This window comes from Cavia porcellus, unplaced genomic scaffold, assembly GCF_034190915.1.
Source record: "Cavia porcellus strain 051 isolate PalLab524CR breed Dunkin Hartley unplaced genomic scaffold, mCavPor4.1 scaffold_16, whole genome shotgun sequence".
Classification (NCBI taxonomy): Eukaryota; Metazoa; Chordata; class Mammalia; order Rodentia; family Caviidae; genus Cavia; species Cavia porcellus.
Window position 1 is genome coordinate 55,263,238 of NW_026947499.1, and position 17,127 is coordinate 55,280,364.

Here is a 17,127-nt window from a genome sequence, read left to right on the forward strand (position 1 = left end):
GACCAATGCCAAGGAGCAAAGCTGGCCTGCTGGGCTGGAGCACCTGCCTCCCACAAAGCCCCATTTTCAAGGGTTTTAGAGAAGCCAGGTGTCCAGGCTTTCTATGTTTAATGTGAAATGTAACTTTTTTCTGTTACCTCAGCCTAAGCAAACACAGCCAAGTACCAACCATCTGCCACGGACTCTGGAGGGTCTCCTGTGGGGCAGCCTCCACCCCAGCTCCTCCCCTTAGGGGCGTCACCCAGCCTTCCGTTCCTATAGCCACCCAGGGCTCCCGTGCACCTCAGCTGTGTCCTTCCAACCCTCTCCCAGGAGGAGAAAGGAGAGAGGAGGTGTTCCTGTCCCATCCCTCTGGAGAGGGAGAGAACAGCAGTGGATGGCCCTTGGGTCCTGGAAGTAGCAGTCTCCGTCTTCAGTGGCTATGGGGAACAACAGAGGTCCTCTCCCTCCTCTCCTGCGGCTGCCCAGTCCCTGCATCCCACCCCAATCCGTGATCCCCAGGCTGTGGCCGTTGGACCTGTGGACCCAGCCATGGCTGACAGAGGCTTGTGAAGTGCTCCCAGGAGCACCGGGCTGTGCACCCCTCTGTCCCAAGGTGGGAAGGACTGCCCCCGTCACACAGAGACACTGATCTGTCCTCAGGCAGGTGCAGCGCAGCACCACCCCCTATAAGGGCCCACTCCAGAAGGTCCCTCCCTCCTCAACTCACTTCCTGCCTTTCCCAGGGCCACTTGGCGCCTGTTGCCTTCAGGCCTCACTGTAATTGGGGCGGGGGGGGGGGGGGGCGGGCACCACCTGTAGGCTTAGCCTGCAGGGACTGTATGCCTAGGTCATGTTTAAATTTTTAAAGTTAATTGCCTTCCTGTCCCTCCAGGGTTCACAATGAAATTCAGATTCCCGGCTTCTTTTCCAGGCAGGAACACAGCCCTGCAGGGGCAGAGGTGAGGAATGGACATGAAGGAGCAGGATAGGGAGGGGACAGTGCTTCAGGTCCTGGCAATCAGGGCCCAGCCAATTGGGCACCCAGAGCGCTGTGCCAGCACCAGGACTCAATCTCAGGATGTAGTCAGCTGACAGGGCTGACAGGGACATGGAATGGCAAACAGTCCTCAGCTCCATCTAGAGTACTGTGTGTCCCAAAGTGCCCAAGGTGATCTCCCTGCAGCACAGGTGAGTCGGGGGTCTGTAAGCACCACAGGTGTCTGTGACACTATTTCCAATCTGCCTGCCTCTCCAAGAAACTGCTCCATTCACTGCCCTGTAGGCAGTCGGATTTTGTGATGGTGACAACCAAACACACTCAACACACAGGACCCTTGAACCCCCATAGATGCCCAGTGAGCCTGTCGATGAAGGCACCTGTTGTAGACATGGAATCCTTATCTGCAGGTACCATTCTCTCGAGGGTGTACAATAGTCCTGTGGCCAGCATGCCTGGGTGCAACTTCCTGGCTGTGTGACCTTGGTGAGCAACTTCAGCACAGGCCTAGACCTCTTCCTGCTTGATGGACTGTAGTGGACATCCATGCACACTGGCCTTCGGACTGCAGCCCTCCGGGGTTGGGAGAGGCCACACTCCCTGTCTCCCAGTTGCCCGTATTGCACTGAGACTTGGGCCCGGGTGTGAAGAGCCTGAGCCCTTCCCAGAGCAAGGTAGCTCTCCCTCCCACTTCCCACCTTCTAGAAACTCCAGACTCAGCTGATTGGCCCATGAAGAGCATGAATCTTAGAGCACCTTCCCATTACCTAAGTGCAGACCACTCTCCTCAGCAGTGTCCTGCTCACTGCTGATTCCCCTCCCCCAGCCACCTGCTCCAGCCCGCCCCTCTGGCACCACATGCTGCACCCTGCTCCTCCCCACCCACCTGCTGCGTTGCACCCTCTTCCCACCTACCTGCACCCCTTCCCCCTTCTCCTAACCCCTTACCAGCATCCTCTTGCCTTTACCCCACCCCACAAGTTCCTAGGGGTAAGGGAGAGGGTGAGTGTTCCTGGATCCACCCCCTTGGCCTCTGGCTACCCAGACTCTCCCAGGGCCCTTACTCCTCTGTGTCCCCTCAGCCGCTTGGAACAGGAGCCCCTGCAGGCCACAGCCATCAGCTGGGCCACTGCCGCCTCTAAGGCAGAGGGCTGACAATGTCAGTCCTAAGTGAAACATGGCCCAAAAATAATAACCAGGGGACTCTGAGCTGCCTGTGCTGGGGACAGCAAGGGGCCCCATGTGCTGACCCTTGTCTGTCCCTTCAGTTAACTCCATGTGGAAGAGGGCAGCTTTTCTTCATAGGTGACAATCCCTGCCTGCAGCCTGGGTGGCTGTGCACCAGCTTTGTGCTCAGTGTCTCCCTGTCAGGGACAGCTCAGGCCCAGCCCCCACAGCCATGGCTCCGTCCTACATGTCCTCATGTTCAGAGGTAGGCAGGCACAGCCTTTGTAATGTGCTGGCTCAGAAGTACCATCCCCTGAACTCCACCAAGGGACCCTGGTGCCCTGCAGTGTCCCTCACCAGCCCAGGCTGGCACAGGCTCCCTTCCCACCTGCTCGCATTGCCTAGTGCCACAGGTGCTTCCGTTCAGAAGCCCTCCTCCTCCCCCAGCGCCACCGCAGCCTAAGCCAACAGTGTCTCCCACTGGGACCTCTCTAGCTGCCCTGCCTCTCTCTATACCCTCTCCTTCACCCACATGGCCCAGGAAAGTTGACAGATGCAGTGCTGATCAAGTCTGCTGCCTGACCCCCTCTGTGGGCAGCTGCTGCTGACCCTCAAGGTGAAGGATAAACTCCTGGCCACTGCCCCACAAGGCCTCACGTTCAGACCCCAGAGGACTTCGCTCTCCTGTCCCCACCCCAGGTTCCAAGCACTCTGTTCTGCCACAATAATACATAGGCAATTGGCTGACTCCCAACCCCAGGGTGTTTGCATATGCTGCTCTTCCTGTCCACACATTACCTGCTGCTTCCTGCCTCAGCCTTCATTTGGTTCTTGATTGGAGGGGCACCCTCTGCCCCTGGCTATCCTCACTACATAATGTAGAGCTATGAGCACGACCTCTGTCTACCTCAATGGAGCAGACACTGTGGAGGAAGGCAGCATCTTTCCGGTTTGCACGGCAGTTCCTGTGCCCAGGTTGGCTCCTGGTACAGGCCAGGCCTGGGTAACTACTTCCTGATGAAAGACCACACCAAGTCTGCGGTGGGTGCAGGGCGGCCCAGGCGCTGTCTTGTGTCCTCACCGCCACCCTCCCAGCTGCTCATCCCTGGGGCTGAGCCTCCTGGCCAGCCTCGTCCTCAGGCTTCACTGCCGCAGACAGTGCCCATGAATCAAGCTGACGTTTCCATTACCCAGGGAGACGCGTGTGTGGCCAGGAATGGGTCGCAACGATTGCTCAACACCACCCCAGCCTGGAAGTCAGTCTTGTCACTCACAAGAGACCCAGCTTGGCCCATTAGCCCTCAGGCAGGGAAGAACCGGGCTGCAAGGTCCCGATACACCAGGGAGCAGAGGAGGCCATGGAGCGTGCATAGACACTGCCGTTCCTGGGTTTGCCCAGGGCCAGCACGCCCAGTCACCATGAGAGCAGAGGCCCCAGCTCCTACTATACTCCGGCAGCCTGGAAAGTGGGGGGTAAGCAGGGCCAGCGTACTTGGCCAAGGTCAGCCTCAGGCTCCCCTTGTACAGGGTTGAGTCACAGTCCTAGTGTGCAGCTGAGTCCAGGGCAGGAGGTACACAGAGATGCTAAGCAGGTGCCAGCGCACAATGGGCCACAGGTGCCCGTGACAAGACAGGCACACACCCAAGACCGGGTTTACCCAGCACAGGGACGAGGGGCTGGCAAAGCTGATTGCAAGGACAGAGGGAGGGGCTTTTGCTTCCCCTCCACACCTGTGTGCTCCCCCAGGAGCCCTCTGCCCTCAGATTGAGTGGCCTCTCCCTCCTCCCCAGTTCGGGTACAGTTGCACGAAGACACCTTTGAAGTCACATGATGGTCAGTGCGACCACCTACCCAGCCTGCTTGCAAGGCTTCCTCTTATCTAACCAGTGACCTTGCTGCACCAGGAGACAGCTAGTTCCCAGCCCTGCCCAAAAGCACCCAGAGGGAGACAGGAGGCCTTGCAGCTCCAGTGCCTGCCTTGCTCCTGCCTCACTCACTGCCTGTGACAGTGGCCCTTGTTTGAGTCGCCCACATAGCATAATCACATACCATTTGCACGAATATTTATTTAATGCTTTTCTTTAAACCAACTCTGTTTTAACTGAAGTGCCTATTGTGGTTTCATCCTAAGCAGTAACGTCTGTGAACTCACTGAGATGCCTGTTACACATTTTTTTCTAATACACATTTACATAAACACAACTGTTAAAATAGATTAAAATTTTGCCCGTGTGTCAACTGAAGTCATCTCCTGGACCTCTGAGGGCTGTTTGCTAGCTTCAGAAGGACCTGGGTGACAGTAAAGGGCTCTGAGATGCCTGGCAGCCCTGGCCAGACCCCACCCCATGTCCCTGCCCAGCCCATGTTTGGGTGGCTCCTTCCTGCTTGGGGCAGAACCCGAACTAGGTCTGACGTTTAAGGCCTTCACAACTGGTTCAGTCTCCCTCCCAGGCCTTCTCCAGCCCCACCCCAGTAGTCCTCAGTACCACTGAATTAATGAAAATGACTCACAAATCACTCAGCCAATTAATGCATGAATGAATGAATGCACTCAATCCACCTGAGTATTCCCTTAAGACATGTAAAGTCCCCATCTTCCCCACCCTTATACTCAACCTGAGAGTCATGGCCACTGTCCTCTCCTGCCATGCCATTCCTCCCCAATCCCTGATGGTTGTCTCTCCTACCTAGTGTCAGGATCTGCTCACCTGGCCCCAGGGCCCTTGTTAAGCTCACCCTCTCCTCTGGCTTCTGATGTGGCCTGGATGAAGTCTCCTTCCCCGAGCAGCCTACCACATCTGTCCTGTGCCGGAGCCTCGTATCTTCCTAACAAGCACAGCTGGGCGCACCTCCTCTGGAAGAAGCGCTGCCCCAGTGCAAGCTCCCTGGCCAGGCCCTGGATCGCTCCTGGTCTGCTGCATCCAGCTCTGCAGCTTGTCACCACTTTCTCTCTGCACCCATTTCCTGGGCTCTCCGCACTCTTGCTTGCCTGGTGTCTTGACAGCCTGCGTGTCTTGGCTTAAGCCTCATTTCACCGAGGGAGCCTCCCCTGAATGCTGCCCCCAGCAGGGTCTGCCTGTCAGCTCCTCTAGCCCCTAACTCCCCTCAGGCATTACAGTAAACACGCCTGAAGTTGTCCAGGACACCAGCCTGCTTAACCTGCAGCACACCTTCAAAAGATAAGCATAGCCATGATCTTCACTTAGTGGATGAGAAACTGAGGCATAGAGAGGTTGAGTGACATACCCAAGGTCTTAAAGGAGTCAGAACCAGGTAGTTTGACCCTTAAGCAGGGAACCATCGTGCTCTGCACAGAGAACTATAATCATCTGCCTCATCATTTGCCCTGCCCCTCTTTGAGTGCTTCTGTACCCCATCTGTGGTGCCTGCCACAGTGCTTGGCACAGAGTATGGGCACAGTGAATCCCATCATGGGAAAGATGGATGCACAGGTGGATGGTTGAATAAAGAGGGAGGGTGATGCATGGAAGGATGAAGGATGGAGGCCTACCACAAGGATGGGGAGTGATGGGTGCCGGGATGGAGAAAAGGAGGGCGGAAGGGTAGACTGATGATTGGATGAATGAGTGAACAAATGGATGGATGGATGATTGGATGGATGGATGGATGGATGGATGGATGGATGGATGGATGATTGGATGGATGGATGGATGGATGGATGGATGGATGAATGGATGGATGGATGGATGGTTGGATGGTTGGATGGACGGATGGATGGGTGGGTGATTGAATGGGTGGTTGGATGGACAAATAATGAACAGGTAGGTAGGGAGATGGATGGATGGATGGATGGATAAGTGAAGCTCTACTTGGTGAAAAACTCTAGAAACTCCTCTGGGAAGAAAGACCTCTTGGAAAACTGAAGTTGGACTCAGGGGTCTTGGTTCAAACCCAGTTCTACAATTTTCTATTTCTTTCATCTTAGATAAGTTACTTCTACTCTGTTACTCCCTCTCGTTTTTATAACAGGAATTAGCATAGTGTCCCCCTGGGGGTCACAGTTCAGGATGTGGGTTTGGGGACCCCTCTTTGCCTATCCTCTAGAATCCAGGGCATCACTGCCAGCCTATGTCCATCCTACCTGTACCCTAGGCCCAGCCTGGCCCTGCCCTTAGCACACATAGGTTCTCACTTGCAGGGTCTTTGAGGTGACAGGGTGAGGGATGACGAGGCAGCCACAGCCCAGAGAGCAACTAGCTCCATACACTGCAAGAAACAGATTCGGCAAGCATTTATTGAGCCCCTGCTGTGTGCCTGCTGTGTGGCCTCCTGCAGTGCCAGCTGCTGATCCTTCTTCCTGAAACCACCCCTCCTGTTCCCACAGAGCCCTGCCCTTCTGGACACCTTTTCAGCTCCCTGGTTAGTTTGTGGGTGCCCAGTATTTGGTGTCCAGTGTCCAGTGACTTTCCTGACATGTCAGAGGCAGCCAGCAGGGCTGTAGTGAGATACTGGCAGGAGTTCCAGGCTGCACCCCCAAGTTCTTCTGTGCAGTCCAGTGTGTTCCCTCAAGTTCTCTGGGCCTCGTGTCCAGGGCCCTCAGACCCAGGCAGCGTGGCAGGAAAGGCCTCGTGTCTCCTCGGCTAACAACGGAGTCCACTGCACACAGGCTGGGCTCCGGGGCACCAGACTGATGGTCTTCTGGGAAGGGCTGGTGCCAGCATCGGCCGGAGCTCTGGGGGCCGGGCTGGGTCTCTGTCACACCCAGTGCCCCAGGACCCAGCACTGGCGGTTCAGCTCTGGCATCTCCTGGGCTGAACTGCGGGGCCAGGAATCCGCCATGTGCAGCTGGTGTCCTGCAAGAGAAAGGTGGCCAGCACTGCAATCCTTTCTTCCACCCACACGAGCCCCTCAGGGCCCCCACCCTCCTCCTCCTCACCCTCTTATGAGCCCACTGCACCCTGAGCTCATCCACACAGAGGCACCTACCCGTATCTGCTGCCATCCATGGACAGATGCAACACCCCACCCTTGACATCCTGAACCCACTCCAGCCCCTCCGTCTCTGCCCACTTGTACCCCCACCACAGCACATATCCACCCTTCTGCTGCCCCAGTGACACACTGACTCCCTTCCACATCCGCATCCTCCTATCATCCTCCTACTCACCCACGCTCCAAGCTCCTCACCACCCAGCAGCCCATCCCCTCGTTGCCTCCCACGCACACCTGTCCCCAGGTCTCCTGCCCCATATCAGCTGCCACCCACCTTACTCTGCCTTCTCTTTACCAAGGCACCCAGTGCCCACTTACCGTCCTCAGTCCACCCCCAGCCCAGCTGCCTGTGACCTGTTCTGTACCATCCCACCCAGCCATGCAGCCAACTGAGCTCCCCGTGGCCCTGGAGGAGAAACTCCCACGGGCCAGCTCACTCCCAGCAGCTCCCCGTGTGCAAGGCGGGGCACAGAGACTCTGCACCCCTCCACTGCCTAGGGCTCTCAGAACCTGGCGAAGTGATGCTGGGGAGGCCCCTCTGTCCTGTCCTCTCCCCCTCTGCTGTGCTGCTTGATTCTCCAATCAATCCTCTGCCCTCCATCAAGTGTCTCTGTGAGGGCTCCCTAACATATGGGCCATTCCCACCACACACAGCACCTGCCTAAAATGACTGCACCTGCTTGACCCCTCCAGCTCAAGGTTCACCCCTGCAAAGCCCAACCCAACCCATCTTCTGACCCTACAGGAGGTCGGGGTCCCCCCCTCGTCCTACACCCTCTCCCCAAGAGGCACACTTTCCAGCCACACCCAGGAGAGCAAGGACAGGGCCCACGGTGGCTGCTCTGGAGGCACAGCCGAGGTAGAGACAGAGAGAAAAACCAGGAAGGGGAGAAAGGCACTGTGCTGGGGGGAGGGGAGGAAAAGGAGGCAGTGACCTTTGCACTGTGCCTCCTGTCATGCTGGTGGGGTGTCCCATGCTACAATAGGGAGCCAAGGCCAGCAGCAGTATTTTGCCACCTGATGATTCACAGCGACTGTGGGACCAGATGGAATTAACTTCTTCCTGATTCCAGTCCTCAGCATTAAAAGAAATCTGTTCCAAGTCACTGGTTCCAAGTTCCAACTCTCTGGTTTCCCCCATTCCAAGCGGCAAGGGATACTCATACCATAAGGTCAGCCAGGCTCTTGTAGGAAGCTCACTTACGTGGGAGTTCCTAGTGAGGCCAAGCTTCGGTTTGCATAGCCCTAGGGATGGGGAGCTCACTGCCCTTCCTCTGCGGGAAGGGAAGGTGAAGAGGAAGATGGTTGTGCCAGTGGCAGAGCGTGTGTGTGTGTGTGTGTGTGTGTGTGTGTGTGTTGCAACTTTTTTCTCTTTGATTTTTGTTAATATTCTTTAATGTTTGTGTATTGAAAATTTTATTGTATTTCTAAGAAGTGGGAAACATTCTGCAAACATTCTGGAATCATTTGGCCTTGAGGGAAAGAAAGCATTTGTTTTGGCCCCAGCTACTGAAATAGTTGCAATCTATGAAAGTGCTTGCTGCCAAGATAAAGGTGTTTGGGATTTTTTAAAATTGAGAAGCAAATATTTGGTGCATAGAAAGGTTTAATTGTTTTTCTAAATGAGTATTTAGAAGTGATCATAGCTGCTCTTATGGTCGCCAACAGGCAGAATTGTAGAGAATTCATTGGAACAGGGAGGAAGTGATTTTTTTTAAAGGAAGAATGAAAGCCAGGATGCTGTCCTCCTTGAGTTAAATCAGACTCTGTGCCCTGGACTTAGAGGCCGAGTCAGTCAGGACTGGGATTGGCCTTCCATTCTCGTCGAGTCACAGGGGCCTGGGACCCAGAGCTACGGACAGCATGTCCCCCACCTGCCCCCGGGACTCCGCACTCCCTTTCTTACCCATTCCCTTTACTCTGAGGCCAACCAGGAGCCAGAGAAAAGGCCCTGCACTGTGGACTGGGGGGTCTCAACTTCAAGCCTCCTGGGCCCAAGGTAATTAAGCTAATGTTTGAAGGGACCAGAGATGGCCTCCCCTGCTCCAGCCAGTGTCACCCCAGGAAGCATAAGCTCAGATCGTCCAAAGAAGTCCAGTAACACTAAAAACCCAGACTTCAAAGTAAAGCTCCCTGGCCTTTAAACGGTGACAGAGTTTTAAAAATATTCTTAACAGTCCATGGGCCAGGCAGCATCTCCCAGGTGAACCTCAGCAGTGGGAGCTGCTTGGTGACCTCTTGTTGTTCCCTAGCCTGTGTTTCTGTCCCCTGACCCTGTTCTATGACTCAACACATGCTGAGGGCATATGGGGTTGCCCTGTCCTGCGCTTCTCAGGCCACTGACCTCCCTGGTATTTCAAATGCTCCTTCCTCTGGGATGGTTGCACCTGCTTCTTCCTGGAGCCTCAGCCTCCAGCCCCAATCAAGTCCTGAGCTGACTATTTCTTGAACAAATGTGAAAGAAATGGAGGAGAAGGATGAGGAGGCTCCAGTGCCCATGACTCCCACACTAAAATTCTGTGTGTAAAGCAGAAATGTCCCGCCTTTCTGGCACCAGGACCAGTTTCATGGAAGGTGATTTTTCTAGTGATGGATGGAGGGATGGGAAGGATGGGTTGGCTTCAGGATGAGTCAACGGAGGACTCCTGGCAGATCATTCCACAGTGGCATTCATTCGTGCTCCCAGTACCCTGCTGATCTGACAGCAGGAGGCGCTCAAGGCAGTAATGTGAACCACAGGGAACAGCTGAACATGTAGGCGGTGACCTGCCATTGCTTACCTCCTGAGACAGGACAGTTTCTAATGGTACAGGTAAAGGTTTGTGGCCTGGGGATTAGGGACCTTTGTTTTTCCTCTTTTGTTGCAAGCTTAGGGGAGAGAAATCATGCTTGGATCTGACAGTCAGAGCTTTAAATCCAGCTTCTATCCAGCTATGTGAATGTTCCTTAAAGTTCACCACTCTGAGTCTCCAAGTGGGTGTGAAAGGAGCAGGAAATCTCAGGAGGTCTGCAGCAGGGTCTGTCATTAGCAGCCTCAGATACAGATGGACACGAAGACAACAAGACACCTACACTATCGTGGAATTGGCTTCAACAGCCTCTCTTCCCAGATGAGGAAACTGAGGTCATGTTAGGGAAGACTTGTCTAACAGGAACACGTCAGGGACCAGGAGGGGAAGTCATTTGTCTAAACATCAGTGCTGGGGTTTGAAGCCAGCCAGCCTTGCTCTAACGGCTGTGCCTGTGGGCACCGTGACACCTCACCTCATAGCCCAAGTCCCAGGGCAGTGAGGTGTGTGGATGGACGCCCCTATGCCCATCAGGGGATGGGACAGGTGCTGTCATTCCCAGATGCTTGACTAGACCAGGAAGCTCCCAATTCCATGGGTGGAACTGGTTTCTCCCAGGAGAGGAAGCGGCAGGTCATTCCAGGCAGAAAGAACAGGGCGTGAAATGGATTCTTGGCAGGCCGATGAGGTTTTTAGGAGGTGTGAAAAATCCAACAATGTTGTGCTTGGAGGAAGGTGGCTAGAAACCAGCACATGGGTTGGAGGGGGAAGGACGGCAGGACTGTGGTTGCAAAAATCAAAAGACTTCGGATACATGCGGAGTTGCAGGCCTGTAATGCCAGCCTCCTAGGAGTCTGAGGCAGAAGCACTGTACATTCAAGCCCAGCCTGGGAAAATTAGCAATTTAAAGCAAGATTTTGTCCAAAAGAAAAAAAAATTTTAATTAAAAAAAGTATTTTTTTAAAAAATGTGGGCATGTGGCTCAGTGCAAAGGCTCTGGGTTCAGTCACCAGTTCTATCAAAAAAAAAAAAAAAATTGCTGGGTGCCAAATGTAACAGCCTACTGTACTCAAAAGAGTACAGGGTTCATCCTATACTTTGACTTACCTGAGACAGATCCCTGACCTGCCCCAAACTGAGGAATGGGCTCTTCCCGGAAATCTGTATTTTAACAACTGCCCAAGTGTCTCTTAACAACGCGTATGATTGGCACGCCACTGCCTTGGCCAGAAAATGGGCTCAAAGGAGGTAAACATCAGCTTAGCTTCAGCTTGGGGTGGGACAGGTGGTGACTCAGGACAAGTGACTCCATTTCTCAGTATGTTCACCTGTCAAATGGACAGGTTTCCCGGGGCACTGACCTCGCCAGGACAGAGTGATCGGTCGTGGACAGACGCATAGGGGTGACCTTCTGTGTGCTAAGGCTCTGAGGCAGTCACAATGAATGTGGCAACAAAGTCTCTGCCCTCACAGCAGTTCATTCTGTGGGGAGCAACTGGAATAAACAAGTCAGCAAGAAAGGGCTCAGAGGGTGATGAGTGAACGAGGGCATGTGGAGGGAGGGGGGCCTCTGCTAGAAGGTTCTGCCTGGCTGGCCCATGCCAGCACCCAACAGGGAGGTCACGAGCTGGCAGGCAGCGAAAGATGCGATCAAGTTTACGTCTTAGGAGGATGGATCGGAGGGACTTGGTCCTAGAAGTGGTAATTTCTATCTAGAAGTTGCTGAGTCACCCAAGCAAGTGATGGAAAGCAGACTGGCTCCTGGCAGTGGCTTCAGAGAGTCACATGCTGGCCCGGGACTGAGTCCGATTCCCATCGGGTCTGTGGGCAGCATCGTCAGCATCATGAAGAATCTGTAAGAAATACAAACTCCCAGGCCCACCTCAGACCTTCTGAACTTGAAAGGTGGGCTGGGCATGAATCCTCCCTGTGATTCTGATCCTAGCATTGGATTGGATCTCTTGACCTGTGGTGCCAGGGTCTGGGATGTCTCCAAACCACGTGTTGGTCTGTGCTCCCAGCTAATTGGCATTGATATTTCAGAAATACGGTCTGTTTCCATTTTAATAAAGAAAGCGACTGAAGCAGTACTCTATTGGATTTGATTTTGATCTAATAAAAATGCCAAGTTGCTCTGGGCCCAGAAAAAGTCCTCCTTGAAATTCCCTCTGCTATTTTGAGGACAGACCCGTCTAGACGGAGCTCCCAAAAGCCACCTCTGTGCCGGGCAAGTGACAGCCCCTTGCCGAGCCCAGCCTTACCGACACACCTGGCAAAATCAAAAGCTTGTCTCAGGCATTGAACTTGACAGCTGCAATCAGTTGCAAACCCCAGTTGCCCCTGAAAGGAAGATGCAGACACCCGGACCATATGGCAGTGTCGCCTCCATCAAATGTCACATCTGATGTACTTCTGAGCTAGCTGGTGGCACTGCAAAACCCCAAAGGCAGGTTTCAAAAACAAACTCTTTCCTTAGAAAAAAAAAAGTGGCAGAATCCATATCATAGAAGCCTAAGGAAAAAATAGCAACTTTGGGGGCAGTTAAGATAACCAAAAGTTTATGTAACTGTTTATGTAAAAGTGACTGCTCAGTGGGGAGGTGGCAGGAGACACTCGGAGGTTCAGAGCCAACGGCTGAGTACCTACTGTGCGCAGATGCTGCCCCAGGCTCTCAAGAAACAGCTAGGAACAGAATGGGCAAGTTTGATGTCTGTTCTCACGGAGTGCAGCGGAGAGAAGCAACAGAACATGAACGAAGTGCACAGCCATGAAAGGCAATTTCAAAAAGAGACAAGTACTGTAAAGCAATGCAGGTGGCCAGGTGCTGGCGCAGTGAAGAGGGAGCTCCTTGAAGCAAGTGCTTTTCAGCTGGGATTTAAGGATGGGGCAAAGGGAGCCACGCAGGGATTTAGAGGGAGAGCATCTTGGCAGAGAGAACAGCCATGCAAAGACCCACGGGAGGGGATGAGTTTTGCATGATGCAGTTGCTGGCTGGATCCACATGAGAGAGGAAGAGGAGGTGAAGTCAGGGACCTGTGGAGTGTGAGCAGGAATGGCCTCTTGCCCAGGGGAAGGGGAGAGATTCAAACGTCAAACTGAGTTTTACCAAGTGGACCAGAGATCTCAGCAGAGTCAGAACCTCAGTTCTTCCATCCACACAAGAGGAGGAAGCCCTCCTTCTTGGGCAGGATCAGCCCGGCAGTGAAATGCTTAGCACAGACTCGCACACAGCAAATGTTTAATAACGTGGGCTCCCTGACAGGCCTCCTCCCCCGTTCCTCTTGCCAGCAAGCCGGGCCCTCGCAGGAGCTGAGCAGCTGCTCCACGCAGAAATATTGCAAAACTCAACCCAGCTTTTCCAAAATATTTTCTTGCAGAAAACCCACCAGCAGCTAGAGGCCGAATTCTGGGGATTGTGTCATCCTCTGGTCGGCCTGACAGGCTGCTTCTCTAGGCCTTGTGCTCCATGAGGACTGAGACCAGGTCTGGCTCTGCCCACACCCTCAGTGCCCTACCCAGGGACCGACAAGTGGAGTCATTGGCCAGTGAGTGTGGGCAGCTCATCCTAGTGGCCCAGGGGTGGGAACCCTGCCTGAACTCAGATCCCAGCTCTGCTACTTCCTGGCCACATGATGTTGGATAAGCCGTGCTCCTGAACTCCCCAGGCCTCTGAGCTCCTGTCTGTAGAGCAGGGCTGCATTTAGGGTCAAGTGCATAAATGCGAAGTCTTCAGAGCAGAGATGAGGGGAGACATAACCAGACAGATCTGTGGGACTGAGCTCTTCTCAGGGCTGGCTCCACATTAGGGCCAGAGTTTTGGCCAAGGTGACTGCCTCTAGCAAGAGCTCCTCCTGCTCTGCCCCATCCCACCCTGAGCTGGATGAGACATTGAGTCTTGGCATCACAGAGCCCATGGTGTCCCCATTACAACCTGGCCATGTGATGCAGTCAGTGACTTGGGTCTCACTGACCTGGGAACACTCTCGGGGCCCAGACCTGCTGTACTTATCTCTGTGTATTCCTAGGACCTTGGGCTCATTTCCTAGAACTCAAAGCCTCTGAGTTAATGGGTGAGTGAATGACTTTTTTTTTTTTTTTGTCTTTTTCGTTTTTATCGGTACCAGGGATTGAACTCACGACTGCCTGCTTGCAAGGCAGGCGCTTATGCCGCTGAGCTAAATCCCCAGCCCTGAGTGAATGACTTTGTATTGGCACAAAAGCAGCCCTCTAAGAATGGGTTTCTTCCTCATCGTGTTAATTGAGATCTCTGCAGCACCTTGAGGTACCTGGGGAAATGTGGTCATCTAAGTCAGGCCTAAGGCACACGGGCAGAGAGTACTCTTCTCCCTGCTGAGAAGCCTGGATCTAGAAAACCTTCTGGGACAACTGACAGCTTTCACAGCCCCTGCCCCACAGCTTTCTGGCTGCCCTGAGCCCCTGGAGTGCTAGGACCCCATGTCTGTAATCGACCCACTTACTTACATCATCCCAGCAGTCACCTGGCTCCAGCTGTCTGCCTCCCCTCACTGCAGTCCTGGGGACTCTGACCGGGCAGCTGCTGCCCTGATGCCCAGCAGGGACACAGTGTCCCCGTGTCTCTTCCATCAGGCAGTGACACTATGCCCTCGACTGCTCCAGCAAAAACGTCCCGTGCAGCTCTCAAGCTCCTCCTCACTCCCTAATCCACACTGCCGACCCCCACTGCACAGAGTGCATGCACCCCCACCCCAGCAGCCATTCATGGTGACCCCAAAGAGTTCCTGTCACCACTGCAGGGTAACACAGGTGCCTGTGTAATGGTCCCAATGTCATGCCTCTATCTGGCCACCTGCCCCTTCCTTCCTGGTGTCCCTTCCCCTGATGACCCTGCTGGTGCATCTGCACACTCCATCCCCGCCACATAGTCTCATCACGGGGTGGGGACTCTGCCGGTAGGCCAGCCTGCACTAACACTCCCACAGCGCTGCCAGCAGAGCTCCCCTGCCCACCACTTCCCTCTCCCACTCTGGTGCCACAATCAAGTGCCACAGGGATAAAATAATGACCACAGCAAAACTGCTGGGCTTATCCCGGGTACCAGGCTGGCCACTGGCCCCCAGACTCTGCCCCAATACTAGAGGTATGGCTCCACCTGAGGGCTGCTTCTGGTCCCCAAGCAGTCACTGGCACTTTGGCCACTTCCTTGGGTCCTCTGCTTCCACAGCAGCCCTCTGCCTTCGCAATGAAGACTCATCTCTCCCCTCTGCTCCTTCCCAGCGGAGTCATTTCTCGTGGAATGCGGTCAGACAGCCTCAAGTTTCAGTGTCTGCTGCTGTTGTTTGGAAACTGGGAAGGGAAGAACTGTGGCCCAGAGGAAGGAGAAGAGGGGACAGCTGCTAAGCTTGTGGTCACTGACTCCTTATCCTGCTCCCCTGTATGCCGGCCCCCCCTACAGGTAGGAAGGTGGGGAAGCCTCTCAGGTGTCCCAGACAGAGCAGAAGTCACAGGGCCCCCTAAAAGATCTGAGCAGTGTGGTCAGGACACTGACTAGGCTGTGTGACCCTGGACAGGCCCTCCACCTCTCTGCTAACCGTGGAGAGCATCCTGCCTATAGGGGCTGGGTCAGAGGGAAGGTGGGGTAAAGACAGAAGCATGTGGTGGGCATTCAGCGGGTGCCACTGGGATGTGAGCATTTTCAATTTGATCGCACACTCGTTCGCTTTTATTTTTGAGCAACCTTCTTTCACTCCTTCTGCCTCCCTGTGCTTTCTGGTCCCCACGTGAACGTCCTGGATCGTTCCTTTTGGTGTCCCCCATGGTGAAGAGATGAAGTCACTATTTTCTAAGGGCCAAGAGAGTCATTGGCTCAAACAAATTTTCTCCACCATCACCCTTGCTGATTGTACCCTGGACTGTTGGCCCTCGGGCCAGTGGCTTAGCTGGGCCTGGACTACAGCTGAGGTGTCACCATCTGCCTTTAAATCTTTCTGGTCTCCCTCCTCCTCCGGTTTCAGCATCCTGGTCTCCCTGGGAGGACCGGCCGTGGCTGCTGGGTGCAGAAGACTCACTACACAGAGATCTCAGCCTCGATTTCCCCGCATGAGCTGGGGCTGCAGGAGGAGGCGGGAGCAGCAAGAGGCTGGCCTGCCCCATCCAGGTCCTTGTTCTCCAACAGAGGACAGTTCATAGCAGCAGGTGTAGTAAAGGAGGCACTTACGCGTGGGATATCTCTCGTGGCGGCAGTCCAAGCGGAAGTCCTCCTCCTCACTCCCATCCCCCTTCTCAATCCTGGAGAAAGAACAAAACAAAAAAATTCCTAAGCAGAACCCAAGTGCACATGAAATAGCATCAAGATCAACAGGTGGGGTCATATCAAATTAGAACACTGCTGCACGGCAAAGGAAAAAACTCTACAGAACAGGGAAAAATTACTAGCTACTCCTTTAGATATCTAGAATATACAAAGAACTAAAAAAACAAAAGATTCTCCCAAATAACAGACCCAATAAAAAAATGGGTAAGTGAAATGGATAGACATTTCTTGAAAGAAGTATGAATGACCAGGAAAAAATGTAAAACACCTTGGCCATTACAGAGATTAAAAACTAAAACAATGCTGAGATTCCACCTTACTCCAGAGGGAATGGCTGATCATCATCAAGAAATAAAATAATAACAAATGCTAGCAAGGTCGCGGGACAAAGCCCCTCTACACTGTGGGTAGGGGTGTAAACCAAGACACCACTATGGAAATGAAAGTGAAGATTTCTCTAAAAATTAACTCTAAAAATTCATTTGGCCCAGCTATTCCCCTTCTAAACCTCTTCCTAAAAGAGTTAAAAGCACCATATAACAGTGATACATGCATACCCATGTTTATAGCAGCAAATTCATAATAACTGAATTTTAGAAGCAGCCTATATGACCACCAACAGATGAATGAATAAAGAAAATGTATTTACATACAGTGGATTACTACACTGCCATTAAGAAGGACAAACTTGCATCATTTTGTAGGAAACCAGATGCACCTTGACTCCATAATGCTAGGTGAAATAAATCAGACATATAAGTTTATACGGAAGGCCCCAATATAAATAAATTAAACAGAAAAATAAAAGATAGATAATAGGAAACAAGGAGATAAGTCTTTTTTTTTTTTGTCTTTTTCATTTTTATCGGTACCGGGGATCAAACTCACGACCGCCTGCTTGCAAGGCAGGCGCTTATGCCGCTGAGCTAAATCCCCAGTCCCCAAG

At 53.3% G+C, this 17,127-nt stretch overlaps 1 protein-coding gene across 2 annotated transcripts in view; it reads right to left on the reverse strand.

The window, feature by feature from the left end:
• Window positions 1-4,193: 4,193 nt before the first annotated feature.
• Window positions 4,194-17,127, reverse strand: part of Gsg1l (GSG1 like) — a 231,695-nt gene continuing 218,761 nt past the window's right edge. For both annotated transcript variants that reach the window (XM_063226714.1, XM_003477826.5), the window contains 2 exons: window positions 16,086-16,156; window positions 4,194-6,961 (listed from right to left, as the gene is read on the reverse strand). In XM_063226714.1, the coding sequence (XP_063082784.1) occupies window positions 6,864-6,961; window positions 16,086-16,156 (169 nt within the window). In that variant the 3' untranslated portion in view covers window positions 4,194-6,863. The remainder of the gene's footprint in view (window positions 6,962-16,085; window positions 16,157-17,127) is intronic.